The 14,027-nt window shown below is 56.4% G+C and overlaps 1 protein-coding gene across 7 annotated transcripts in view; it reads right to left on the reverse strand.

Annotated features, from left to right (window-relative positions):
- The window catches only part of LOC123371282 (UDP-glucuronosyltransferase 2A1-like), a 50,926-nt gene that overhangs the window by 4,054 nt on the left and 32,845 nt on the right, over positions 1 to 14,027 (reverse strand). For all 7 annotated transcript variants that reach the window (XM_045018693.1, XM_045018691.1, XM_045018688.1 and 4 more), the window contains 2 exons: positions 7,122 to 7,253; positions 6,339 to 6,426 (listed from right to left, as the gene is read on the reverse strand). In XM_045018693.1, coding sequence (XP_044874628.1) covers positions 6,339 to 6,426; positions 7,122 to 7,253 — 220 coding nt within the window. The remainder of the gene's footprint in view (positions 1 to 6,338; positions 6,427 to 7,121; positions 7,254 to 14,027) is intronic.

Below are 14,027 nucleotides of genomic sequence, written 5' to 3' on the forward strand. Positions count from 1 at the left end.
AACTAGGTAAATAATGGTTTGTTTGACAAGGGGCTAGTCATGATTACTCCACATTAGCATTAGAAACGGATAATGGTGTGTACATGCACAAACGCCAGCCAATGGGGAAGTACCTTGCAAAACTTTACAAACTCTGCTATTGATCTCCGATTAAGGCTGACCCAGCAGGAAGTTATATTTCATTCACACCGATCCCTGCACAGGTTATGCTGCATGGGTGGAGCTGGAGAAGTAGGTCTCCTGGAGCCAGGCTGGCTCACATGTTCTGGGACCGGGACACAATCCTTATAGCTAGACGTAGGCAGGAGGGTTACGATGATGATAGATACAGAACCTCCCTAAAAACTACTTCCCCGAAGTGTGCTTTGGGATCTATCCAGTGATGAGCTGCCAAAATCTTAACAACGGGTTCCCTATAAAAAGTTCTGATTTAACAACGGGTTCCCTATAAAAAGTTCTGATTTAAGGGATGTGCGACAGCATGTATTTTTTGTACCAATAGGGTTACCATACGTCCATATTTTCCCAGGAGGTGATTAAGAACCGAAAAGCCTGACATGTCCAGGAAAATACAGATGTATTTTAACCCTACCTAAAGTTCTTTTTTAAAAAGATGGGGCTGAACTAGAAATGAGCTCCGTTTCACATGTGTGGGTGGTGATCAGGGACAGTCTCAATTTTTGGGTCTTTTTCTTATATAGGCTCCTATTACCCCTCACCCCCGTCCCGATTTTTCACACTTGCTGTCTGGTCACTCTAGGGTGTGCACATGTGTGGGTCCCAGCTGCTCCCTGCCCCCCCATCATTAAAGCAGGTGTGCAGGGTTACTGCCCTGGGAACTGCAGGGCACCAGTGGATGTGGGGCTGGCTGCAGATAGGGGCGTGGGGCAGGGCTAGCTGGAGGCAGGGAGTGACACGGGCTGGCTGTGGGCAGGTGATGCAGATGGGCGGGCTGCGGGTGGCTGTGGGCAGGGGGTGGCTGCGGGCGGCTGTGGGCAGAGGCTGGCTGCAGGCAGGGGGTGGCTGTGACAGGGGCTGCAGGCAGAGGCTGGCTGCGGGCAGAGGGTGGCTGTGGGCAGGGGCTGGCTGTGGGTGGCTGTGGGCAGAGGGTGGGGCAGAGGGCGGCTGTGGGCAGGGGCTGGCTGGGGGTGGCTGTGGCAAGGGCTGGCTGTGGGCAGAGGGCGGCTGTGGGCAGGGGCTGGCTGCGGGTGGCTGTGGGCAGGGGCTGCAGGCAGAGGCTGGCTGCGGGCAGGGGGTGGCTGTGGGCAGGGGCTGGCTGGGGCAGGGGGTGGCTGTGGCTGGCTGGGGGCAGGGGGTGGCTAGGGGTGGCTGTGGGTAGGGGCTGGCTGTGGGCAGGGGCTGGCTGCGGGTGGCTGTGGGCAGAGGGCGGCTGTGGGCAGGGGCTGGCTCCGGGCAGGGGCTGGCTGGGGGAGGGGGGCGGCTGTGGGTGGCTGGGGGCAGAGGCTGGCTCCGGGCAGGGGCTGGCTGCGGGCAGGGGGGCGGCTGTGGGTGGCTGGGGGCAGGGGGTGGCTGTGGGTAGGGGCGGGCTGGGGCAGGGGCTGGCTGTGGGTGGCTGGGGGCAGGGGGTGGCTGTGGGTAGGGGCTGGCTGCTGGGGGCAGGGGGTGGCTGCGGGCAGGGGGGCGGCTGTGGGCAGGGGCTGGCTGGGGCAGGGGCTGGCTGTGGGTGGCTGGGGGCAGGGGGTGGCTGGGGGTGGCTGTGGGTAGGGGCTGGCTGCTGGGGGCAGGGGGTGGCTGGGGGTGGCTGGGGGCGGCTGGGGGCAGGGGCTGGCTGCGGGCAGGGGGTGGCTGGGGGTGGCTGGGGGCGGCTGGGGGCAGGGGCTGGCTGTGGGTGGCTGTGGGCAGGGGGTGGCTAGGGGTGGCTGTGGGTAGGGGCTGGCTGTGGGCAGGGGCTGGCTGCGGGCAGGGGGTGGCTGGGGGTGGCTGGGGGCGGCTGGGGGCAGGGGCTGGCTGTGGGTGGCTGTGGGCAGGGGGTGGCTAGGGGTGGCTGTGGGTAGGGGCTGGCTGTGGGCAGGGGCTGGCTGCTGGGGGCAGGGGGTGGCTGTAGCAGGGGGTGGCTGGGGGCAGGGAAGGCGGGGGAGGGGCGCAGATACTCACACGGGGGGGGGGGGGCTGGGAGCAGCAGGAGGCAGCCGGGGACTCACGGGGCAGCAGCAGGAGCCCCAGGGCCAGAGGTCCAAAGAGCAGGAGCAGCAACAGGGCCAGGAGGCAGCTCACATGGCTCTCGCAGCACAGCACAGCGCCCCCCGGCGGCCGGGAGGAGGAATTACAGGCTTCCCAGGCAGAGCCCATCAAAGCTTCCCTCGCAGGGAAGCTAGTTAACAAGCGGTTCTAAAACCGCTTCTAAATTTAACAACGGGTTCACGCGAACCGGTGCGAACCGGCTCCAGCTCACCCCTGGATCTATCCCATCAGCTGGGCAACTCTCCAACTCACAGAAAGCTCGGCTCTCTAGAGCCAGGCTTCTAGCCAGACAACTGATTGCTCAGCTAGATTCCTGGCTCAGTGGCTTTGCTGACCTGGCAGTTAAAGGGCGGGTACCGTTTCAGAGAAGAGGGACCTCAGACCAAGTATTTTCAAATTGGTTAAACTTTTTGAAACTTTTGACTAATCCCTAGCGGATGGAAACAGAGATGTTACTCTCCTTCCCCCGCCCTTTCCTTCCCCTCTTTCTTTCCTTTCCTTCCCCTCCTTCACTTCTTGCTCTTTTTACTCCCTGGTTCTCCCCTTATTTTCATAAAAAGCAGATTCAATAGAATACAAATAAAAAGGGAAAGGCAGTGGCTGCCTTCTAGATACTGATGTTTAAATGCTACACACCAGTTACTGGGTCTGATTCACTCCCGTTTATCCCAGTGTAACTCCAGTTTTTGCACCACTTCTGCTCCCCTTCTTTGTGTTTACTCTAGTTTTTGTCACGGGAGCCACACACACTGATTCCAAGGGTAGTAGCACCAGGACAAAGCAATATTGTTCTCTCTGGTTTTATGGCAATGGTGTTTCAGGCCATGCAGCTGAGAACAGCACTGGCTGGTTTCAGGACTTTAGACCCAAAGCTGCTACCCAGATAGAGCTTTACCGTCGCTCCCACTTGGCTCACTGCTTTCCTAACAGTCAAGTGTGCAGTTTACACCCCGCTGCCCCCGGAGAAGAGTCTCCACTTGGCCATACTGAGTCTCACTCAGGTTGTTGCCTGTTCCACTCTCTCCATAGCTCTGGTCCCCAACACGCTTGTCTAACTGATCCCACGTAGGCCAACAGCAACCTGGGACACACACAGCTAGAAGAACACGTCTTCACTGCTGAAGCTGAACTACGAAGGGCCAGGGCCACACAGGTATTCAGGCTTCTAACTTCCACTGTTATCAGGGAGAGTTAAGCACCTTAGGGCTTGGCTACACTTGCAAGTTGCAGCGCTGGTGGAGGCTTTCCAGCGCTGCAATTATTCTCCATCCACACTTGCAAGGCACATCCAGCGCTGCAACTCCCTGGCTGCAGCGCTGGCTGTACACCCGGTCGGGTTGGGGTGTAGCGGTTGCAGCGCTGGTGATCCAGCGCTGCTCATCAGGTGTGGACACACACCAGCGCTTTAATTGGCCTCCAGGGAATAAGGAGATATCCCAGAATTCCTGTTCAGCCACTCTGCTCATCAGTTTGCACTGTACTGCTCTGGCCTCAGGTGACCCGCCCTTTAAGTGCCCCAGGAATTTTAAAAATCCCCTTCCTGTTTGCTGCAGCCAGGTGTGGAGTGCAATCAGTTAATCTTTCCAGGTGACCATGCCTCCACGTAGCAAATGAGCCCCAGCATGGAGCACTGGCGAGTTGCTGGACCTCATTAGTGTTTGGGGGGAGGAAGCTGTGCAGTCCCAGCTGCGCTCCAGCCATAGGAATTATGATATCTTTGAGCAGGTGTCAAGGTCCATGCTGGATAGGGGCCATGAGCGGGACGCGCTGCAATGCAGGGTTAAAGTAAAGGAGCTGCGGAGTGCCTATTACAAAGCCCGCGAGGGAAACCGCCGCTCCGGCGCTGCCCCCACGACCTGCCGTTTTTACAGGGAGATGGACGCGATACTTGGGGGTGACCCCACTGCCAATCCGAGGACCACGATGGACACTTCTGAGCAGGGTGGGGGACAGGAGCAGCAGGAGGAGGAGGAGGAGGAGGAGGAGGCAGGGGGGTGTGGAAACCGCAAGTGAAGCTACTGGGATGGGGGAAGACACCCCAGAGTCCCTAGAGGCATGCAGCCAGGAGCTCTTCTCAAGCCAGGACGAAGGAAGCCAATCGCAGCAGCCAGCAGTTGCTGAAGGACAAACAGAGGAGCGAGTTACCGGTAAGCGGCTTTTGTTTTCAGGGTGGAAATGTTTCGGGTGAGGAGGGGGGGTTAGGGCTGCATACATGCATGCCTAGATGTGGAATAGCCCATTGATGTGGTCTATCACGTCGCGGTAATCGGCTGCAGTACTCTCCTCAAAAGTTTCAGCCAGAGCGTGGGCAATGTGCCTGCGCAGGTTTATAGGGAGAGACACTGTGGTCCTTGTCCCAGTCAGGCTAACGCGTCCGCGCCACTGTGCCGCGAGGGTGGGGGGACCATTGCTGCACACTGGCAAGCTGCATAGGGGCCAGGGCGGAATCCGCATTGCTGTAGAAGACCTTCCCGCTCTTCCCTGGTGACCTGCAGCAGGGAGATATCTTCCAGGAGTAACTCCTGTGGAAAATGTTGGGAGACTGTTTAGTGCAGATCCCCCCTGTAGCTGTTTGCTGTCCCCAACGCACAGAAACCCCTGCACAGCCCTGAAGCAATCAGTACCCCTTACTCACCATTTCCTGTCTCCTGTTGTGTTATGTGTGGTCTTATTTGGTATGGGAAAAGAATGCTAAAGTGAACACTGAAAACTCCTTCAGTGTGTGGGAATTACTGCTTGGATGAGATAATTAACAATGCTACCCTGTTAAATGTTGCCATTTTTGCCTTCAAGAAGTGACCTTGACTGCTGGACTGCCCAGATCTACCACAGCACAGAGACTACAGAATCTGAGGAAAAAACCGCGAAAAACCAGGGAAGACATGCTGAAAACAGTTATTGATCACTCTGCTCGAGAGAGTAAACAGCTGCAGGAGTGGAGAGAAAGGGAAAGCAGGATCCGCCAGAGGGACAGCAGGATCCGCCAGAGAAACACAGTGGCCAAGAGGAAGAGCACAGAGCAGCTGCTAGGCATCCTGTCGCGCCAAGCGGACTCTATTGAGTCACTCGCAGCTATGCAAGCAGAGCAGTCCCGTGCTACTCCCCCGCCCCCCGTCCCAAAGCTTTTCCCCTTGTGCCCCAATGTCAGCTCAAACCCCCCTTCCCCAGCATCCAGGTTCTTACCACCACCAGCTGCCTCCAACACCTGTACGTTCACCAACCAGCCCTGAGAACTACGACCCTTACCCTCTGCACTCAACCCCCATCACCATGCAGTATATGCACCCTGAAGTGCAGCAGCCATTCCACAGCACTGCAGACAGGACATATGCAAACCTGTGACTGTACAGTTCACCAACCCACCCCCCTGCCCTTTTAGGTTCCTGAAATGTTGTGTGTCTGTCAAGGAAGTTTTTTTCTTTTCAATAAAATAAATCTTGGCTTTGAAAACAGTCTTTATTATTGCAGATGGTGAAAGATACCTTAGCCCAGTAAAGAAACAGGCACTGCAAATCATGTTAGGGATAATAGAATCCTAACAGTGTAACCACTGCACTTCACTCCCATGCAAGGCAGCAAACATTACTGTTGGCTTTCAGCCTCAAATTCTTCCCTCAAGGCATCCCTAATGACCCGCACCCTTCTGTCCCCTTCCCACAACCCACAGCGCCAAAATGGGACGAGGTGCTCTGTGGGATAGCTGCCCACAATGCACCTCTCAATACAGTGCTGCAAATGCTGCAAGTGTGGCCACACGGCAGCGCTGGTAGCTGTCAGTGTGGCCACACACCAGCGCTGTCCCTACACGGCTGCACGACCAGCGCTGTAACTCCCAGCGCTGCAATTTTCAAGTGTAGCCAAGCCCTCAGTACCTTTTGTGAATCCTATCCTTGTTCTGCTACCGTCACCAGTGTAATTAAGGCTGAGTAAGCACCTCTCCCTAGATCACCAACACACTAAATACCCTGGCCTCCAAGTGACCTCAGGTGCTGCATTTGGCTAGGGGATGAGCTTGTGTGTGTATAATGGGCAATCTAGTCTCTTTTTGTCATAAATGAAATGAGTAAAGAGGGGAGGGAACACGCTTGTCAATACTGAGAAAAGCTCAACTAGGAACAGTTCCAGCAGAGTCTTACCAAGCAGGTCATTCTGGGGTATCCAGTCATAAATCCTAGTGTTGGGTCCTAAAGTTTCTGGTTTCTTCCCTTTGTACCGCCAAAGAACCTGGAATGAAAACGTTTGAAGATACACGTGCTGTAGTTCAAGCTGCACCATCGCACTGCAGTGCAATCTGGGGCCCGAGCCAAAGCCCACTGACGTCTACTGGAGCCTTTCCATTGATTTCAGTGGGTTTAGATGAGGCCCTTGGTTAGCAAGGCTTCTTTTGAGCTGCTTGAGTTATTTACACGCACGTTTATAGTAAGGTATTATACTATTGATTAGATCTCCCACACAGCGCTTTGAGAGCAGTATCATTATCCCCATTGTACAGATGGGGAAACTGAGGCATGGGTGGGGACGTAACTTGCCCAAGGTCACCCAGCAGGCCAGTGGCCAAACCAGGAATGGAACCCAGTCCTGCTCTCTATCCACTAGTCCACACTGCCTCATTGTGGCATGGGAACTCACCCCACATGGTTTTATTCAAGTGAGTCATATACAAGAAAAATACTATCAAGTTAATTTCTGTGACCACTCAGGACTCAACCCTGTTTCTTTGCAAGCCCCAAACCCAGTTACTTCAATTGAAGCTGCAGGAGAAGAAAAAAATAAAAAATCAGAGCACTTATATTGAGAGGAAGTAAAGAGCCTACCTTTAGGCAATGCAGTTTGAAAGCTGTGGCCTGAGGGAAGCAGGGATTTTACAGGAGTGCTGCTGATCTTGTTGGCAGGAAAGCAGTTCACTGACAATAACTGACCTTTTGTGGAATCTGGCTGAGGGCCAAGGCAACCATGTTACTTTTCTCCTCGGTTAAGTTGTAAATCATCGAGCCAAGAGAAAACACCACGATACCATGTTCCCCTGAACTCTGGACAAACTCTTCCATTTCCTGGAGAGAGACAAGAGCCTTTTAATGTTGCAAAGCAGCCACACCATCCAGTGCTATTGTGTTCTGTTCACAGCACACCTACGAAATAAAACCGAAATACTCTAACCTGAAAGTCTAAGCGTAACACTGTTTTTTCCCTTAGACTCCAGAAATCTCTCACACAACCACCAAATCCAGAGCCGCACCTCAGGAAGAGAGGCACAACTCAATTGACCATGCCCTAGGCTGGCTCTTTTGCAGACTGACTGCTGATCTCCGCTTCCCTACAGGGTAGTCTGCAAACAGGAGCAGAAAACCCCTTAAAATGACACGCTATCCCTTTAAATTCTAACCCACTTTTCAAGGCACTGCATAGTGAACTAGGTGAAAGGTACTCAGTAGAAATACACATGGGAAGAGACATATTAATGTAAATACAAAGCTTATCAAAGAGAAGGCTAAAATGTTATTTGATCATGGTCTCTAAGCTCCTACATGGGGAAATTTCTTACCGCAGAGGGTTCTTGAATCTAGCTGACACAGGTATAATGAGCCAATGGCTAGCTTTTAAAAAAGGCGATTGCATGGGCAGCTGGTTTAACAAAGCTTTCATCGTCATCGTTTATTAGCTGCTCAGCACAGCAGGGCCGCCCGGGGGGGGGCAAGAGGGGCAATTTGCCCCAGGCCCTGGGCCTCGCAGGGGCCCCCACAAGAGTTTTTCAGGGCCCCTGGAGCAGGGTCCCTCACTCGCTCCTGGTCTTCGCCTGCGGGGGGGTCCTTCCGCTCCGGGGCGGAAGGACCCCCCCGCCGCCGCCAAATTACCGCCAAAGTGGGACCCGCCGCCGAAGTTCAGCTCGGTCTTCGGCGGTAATTTGGCGGCGGGGGGCCCTTCCGTTCCGGGACCAGCCGCCAAAGTGCCCCGAAGACCCGTGGCGGGGCCCCCCGCGGCCGAAGTCCCGCCGAAGACCGGGCTGCACTTCGGCGGCAGGTCCCGCTTCGGCGGTAATTCAGCGGCAGGGGGGCCCCGCCGCGGGTCTTCGGGACACTTCAACGGCGAGTCCTGGAACGGAAGGGGCCCCCGCCGCCGAAGACCCCAGGCCCCCGGAATTCTCTGGGCGGCCCTGCAGCACAGGCACATGCCTGGCGCCAAGCAGTTCAATCTGTCCATCATTCCTATCTGACTCAGGCGACGTCTACGCTACACACCACTTTCGTCGGCGCGAAAGGGCTCTGGCAGGGGGGGAGGCAGCAAGGAAAGCCTCAGTCTGTCCCTGCTGCCTTTTCCCGCTGCCAGAGCCTTTCCCTGTGGAGGGAGGGACCCTTTTCCTGATGCTTCCCCCCGCCAAAGGCTCCAGCGGCCAGATGTGATGCTGCTAAAAACAGCAATACAGAGGTGGGAGGCACAGCTTGGGTGAGTAGAGAGCCATGGGATGAGGGGTGTACTCGGGTATTTTTTAAGCTGAGCACTGGATTCACCACTGCTGTGCCTTAATGACCCTCTCCCCATAAAGATCCACAGGTGGGTCCTACACAGGGTCCTACCTCATCCAGTGCACTAAATACCTCAACCACAACTATGGGGTGGAGCCAGATAATAGCTACACTCTCGAATGAACTCACCCAGGAAAACGATAACAGACAAAAACACCCTGTCACCTGTGGGTGAGCATTTTTCACAGAACGATCGCTCCATATCGGAGCTCTCAGGCCTCATCCTCAAAGGAAACCTGCCCAGCACTTTCAAATGCCGAGCCTGGGAGCTTAAATTCACGACTCTGCTAGAGACTAAAAATCATGGACTGACACTGGATTTATTGTGGAAAAGCAACATCACTTGCCCCATAACCTAAGCCGTGCTGAACACAATGCCATCAACAGCCTCAAGAACAACTCTGACATCATAATCAAACAGGCAGACAAAGGAGGTGCTGTCGTCATCATGAATAGGTCGGAATATGAACAAGAGGCTGCTAGGCAGCTCTCTAACTCCACATTCTACAAGCCATTACCCTCTGATCCCACTGATGATTACCAAAAGAAACTACACCATCTGCTCAAAAAACTCCCTGAGAAAGCACAGGAACAGATCTGTACAGACACATGCCTAGAACCCCGACCAGGTGTATTCTATTTGCTACCCAAGATCCATAAACCTGGAAATCTTGGACGCCCCATCATCTCAAGCATTGGCACCTTAACAGCAGGATTGTCTGGCTATGTGGACTCTCTCCTCAGGCCCTATGCTACCAGCAGCCCCAGCTATCTTCAAGACACCACTGACTTCCTGAGGAAACTACAATCCATCGGTGATCTTCCAGAAAACACCATTCTGGCCACTATGGATGTGGAAACCCTCTACACCAACATTCCACACAAAGATGGACTACAAGCCATCAGGAACAGTATCCCCGATAATATCACAGCTAACATGGTGGCTGAACTTTGTGACTTTGTCCTCACCCACAACTATTTCACATTTGGGGACAATATATATCTTCAAGTCAGCGGCACTGCTATGGGTACCCGCATGGCCCCTCAGTATGCTCACATCTTTATGGCTGACTTAGAACAACGCTTCCTTAGCTCTCGTTCCCTAACGCCCCTACTCTACTTGCGCTACATTGATGACATCTTCATCATCTGGACTCATGGAAAAGAAGCCCTCGAGGAATTCCACCGTGATTTCAACAATTTCCATCCCACCATCAACCTCAGCCTAGACCAATCCACACAAGCGGTCCATTTCCTAGACACTACTGTGCTAATAAACGATGGTCACATAAATACTACCCTATACCGGAAACGTACTGACCGCTATACTTACCTACATGCCTCCAGCTTCCATCCCGGACACACCACACGATCCATTGTCTACAGCCAAGCTCTAAGATACAACCGTATTTGCTCCAATCCCTAAGACAGAGACAAACACCTACAAGATCTCTATCAAGCATTCTTAAAACTACAATACCCACCTGCTGAAGTGAAAAAACAGATTGACAGAGCCAGAAGAGTACCCAGAAGTCACCTACTACAAGACAGGCCTAAAAAAGAAAATAACAGAACACCACTAGCCATCACCTACAGCCCCCAACTAAAACCTCTCCAGCGCATCATCAAAGATCTACAACCTATCCTTAAAGATGATCCCTCACTCTCACAGATCTTGGGAGACAGGCCAGTCCTCGCTTACACACAGCCTCCCAACCTGAAGCAAATACTCACCAGCAACCGCACGCCATACAACATAAACACTAACCCAGGAACCTATCCTTGCAACAAAGCCCGATGCCAGCTCTGTCCACATATCCATTCAAGTGACACCATCATAGGACCTAATCACATCAGACACGCCATCAGGGGCTCGTACACCTGCACATCTACCAACGTGATATATGCCATCATGTGCCAGCAATGCCCCTCTGCCATGTACATTGGCCAAACCGGACAGTCTCTACGCAAAAGAATAAATGGACACAAATCTGACATCAGGAATCATAACATTCAAAAACCAGTGGGAGAACACTTCAACCTCTCTAACCACTCAGTGACAGACTTGAAGGTGGCAATTTTGCAACAAAAAAACTTCAAAAACAGACTCCAAAGAGAAACTGCTGAACTCGAATTAATATGCAAATTAGATACAATTAACTCTGGCCTAAACAGAGACTGGGAATGGTTGGGTCATTACACTAATTGAATCTATTTCCCTATGTTAAGTTCTCCTCACACCTTCTATGGGCCATCTTAATTATCACTTCAAAAAGTTTTTTTTCCTCCTGCTGACGATAGCTCATCTCAATTGATTAGACTTTTCCTGTTGGTATGCATACTTCCACCTTTTCATGTTCTCTGTATGTATAAATATCCCCTGTCTGTGTGCTCCATTCTATGCATCCGAAGAAGTGAGCTGCAGCTCACGAAAGCTCATGCTACAATAAATTTGTTAGTCTTTAAGGTGCCACAAGTACTCCTGTTCTTTTTGTGGATACAGACTAACACGGCTGCTACTCTGAAACCTGGATTTATGGCTTATTACAACAATCTGTAACCCCCTAAATGACACCCCCCCACAGGTGCTTTCCCCCCTGCCCCTTCCTTTCCTCCTAGCAGGGCCGGCTCTAGGTTTTTTGCCGCCCCAAGCAAAAACATTTTTGGCTGCCCTCCATCCCAGCCCTGGGCTCTCACTCCCTGCCCCCACCAGTGCCCTCCTCCAACGACACCCCCTGCCGCCCCAGCCCTGGGCTCTCTCTCCCCCTCACCCGCACCCCCTGCCGCCCCAGCCCTGGGCTCTCTCTCCCCCTCACCCGCACCCCCTGCCGCCCCAGCCCTGGGCTCTCTCTCCCCCTCACCCGCACCCCCTGCCGCCCCAGCCCTGGGCTCTCTCTCCCCCTCACCCGCACCCCCTGCCGCCCCAGCCCTGGGCTCTCTCTCCCCCTGTCCCGGACCCACGACCGCCCCTGCCGTGTGCTCTCTATCCCCCTGACCTGCACCCCCTGCCGCCCCAGCCCTGGGCTCTCTCTCCCCCTCACCCGCACCCCCTGCCGCCCCAGCCCTCGGCCCCCGCACCCCCCTCTCCCGCACCACCTGGCGCCCCAGGGCTTGTCTCTCTCACGGCCCCTCACCCGCACCCCCTGCCGCCCCAGCCCTGGGCTCTCTCTCCCCCCTCACCCGCACCCCCTGCCGCCCCAGGGCTGGGCTCTCTCCCCCCTCACCCGCACCCCCTGCCGCCCCAGGGCTGGGCTCTCTCTCCCCCTCACCCGCACCCCCTGCCGCCCCAGCCCTGGGCTCTCTCTCCCCTCACCCGCACCCCCTGCCGCCCCAGCCCTGGGCTCTCCCTCCCCCTCACCCGCACCCCCTGCCGCCCCAGCCCTGGGCTCTCTCTCCCCCTCACCCGCACCCCCTGCCGCCCCAGCCCTGGGCTCTCTCTCCCCCTCACCCGCCCCCCCTGCCGCCCCAGCCCTGGGCTCTCTCTCCCCCTCACCCGCACCCCTTGCCGCCCCAGCCCTGGGCTCTCTCTCCCCCCTCCCCCGCACCCCCTGCCGCCCCAGCCCAGGGCTCTCTCCCCCTCACCCGCACCCCCTGCCGCCCCAGCCCTGGGCTCTCTCCCCCTCACCCGCACCCCTGCCGCCCCAGCCCTGGGCTCTCTCTCCCCCTCACCCGCACCCCCTGCCGCCCCAGCCCTGGGCTCTCTCTCCCACCTCACCCGCACCCCCTGCCGCCCCAGCCCTGGGCTCTCTCTCCCACCTCACCCGCACCCCCTGCCGCCCCAGCCCTGGGCTCTCTCTTCCCCCTCACCCGCACCCCCTGCCGCCCCAGCCCTGGGCTCTCTTCCCCCTCACCCGCACCCCCTGCCGCCCCAGCCCTGGGCTCTCTCTCCACCCACACCCCCTGCCGCCCCAGCCCTGGGCTCTCTCTCCCCCCTCACCCGCACCCCCTGCCGCCCCAGCCCTGGGCTCTCTCTCCCCCTCACCCGCACCCCCTCCCGCCCCAGCCCTGGGCTCTCTCTCCCCCTCACCCGCACCCCTGCCGCCCCAGCCCTGGGCTCTCTCTCCCCCTCACCCGCACCCCCTGCCGCCCCAGCCCTGGGCTCTCTCTCCCCCTCACCCGCACCCCCTGCCGCCCCAGCCCTGGGCTCTCTCTTCCCCCTCACCCGCACCCCCTGCCGCCCCAGGGCTGGGCTCCCCCCCACCAGTGCTGACTCCGCCCGCTCCCCCCTCGCCTCCAGCCGGTCCGGCGCTGGCAGGGTCGGGGTAAGCAGCGGAGTCCCTCCAGCCAGGGCTCCCGTCTCCAGGACTGGCCGGGACCCGGGAGGGCAGAGCCAGGGGAGCACCCCGGCAGGGGGCTGAGGAGCCGGGGCAGGGCAGCTCCAGAGGGAGCGGGATGCGGGCCTCGCACGGCAGTGCCCCGCCCTCTATGGTTCTGCTGCTGCTTCTGGCCGCCCTGCTGCAGTCCCTGGGCGGCTCGGGCCACTTCGCCCAGCCCCAGCTGTGGCGCTGGGGGGTGGCCACCCTGCAGCACCTGCAGGCGGCTCCATGTGCCCTGTGGGGCAGCCCCAAGCCCGAGTGTCCCCCACTCAGAGCCTGCCTGGCCCAGCCACAAGGTGCGGGTGCTGCTCCCCACGGTGCAAACCGCAGCGGCCCCCAGCCACCCCCACGCACGACGCGCTGCTGCTGCCAGGGCCGACTCTAGGCTTTTGCCGCCCAAAGTAAACAAAATAAATAAATAAAAAGGGGAGGCCGGAATGCCACCCCTGAAAATGTGCCGCCTCAAGCACGTGCTTGGTTTGCTGGTGCCTAGAGCTGGCCCTGCACCCTATCACCGGAGAGATGTTAACAGGTCACTTCACTTCAAATGGTCACGTGAAACGTGGTAGTTACTTGTGCTAAACAATCTGTTCCTCCTTGCATTTAGATATGACACTCTGTTTCCCAGACCTGAAGAAGAGCCGTGTGTGGCTGGAAAGTTTGTCTCTCTCGCCAGTAGAAGTTGGTCCAATAAAATATATTACCTCACCCATCCTGTCCCCCCAGCAGGCAGAGAGGCGATTGACTACAGGCCAGCTCCTGAGCTGGTGTAAATCAGCACAGCTCTGAAACTGGCCCTGTATTTTCAATCAGCAACAGAGCATCATCCAACATTGCAGTGATGCGTAGCAGATTTCTCTTGCCCAAAGCTGACATTGTTCTCAGCGAGTTTCTCAGGATATGGCATACCCTGCGTGTGGAAACCAGAGAAACAAACAGCCGTTGATCTGATGGGCAGATGACTAGACCAAGGGAGAGTATTAAGGTA

This window comes from Mauremys mutica, chromosome 5, assembly GCF_020497125.1.
Source record: "Mauremys mutica isolate MM-2020 ecotype Southern chromosome 5, ASM2049712v1, whole genome shotgun sequence".
In the NCBI taxonomy this organism is placed as follows: domain Eukaryota; kingdom Metazoa; phylum Chordata; order Testudines; family Geoemydidae; genus Mauremys; species Mauremys mutica.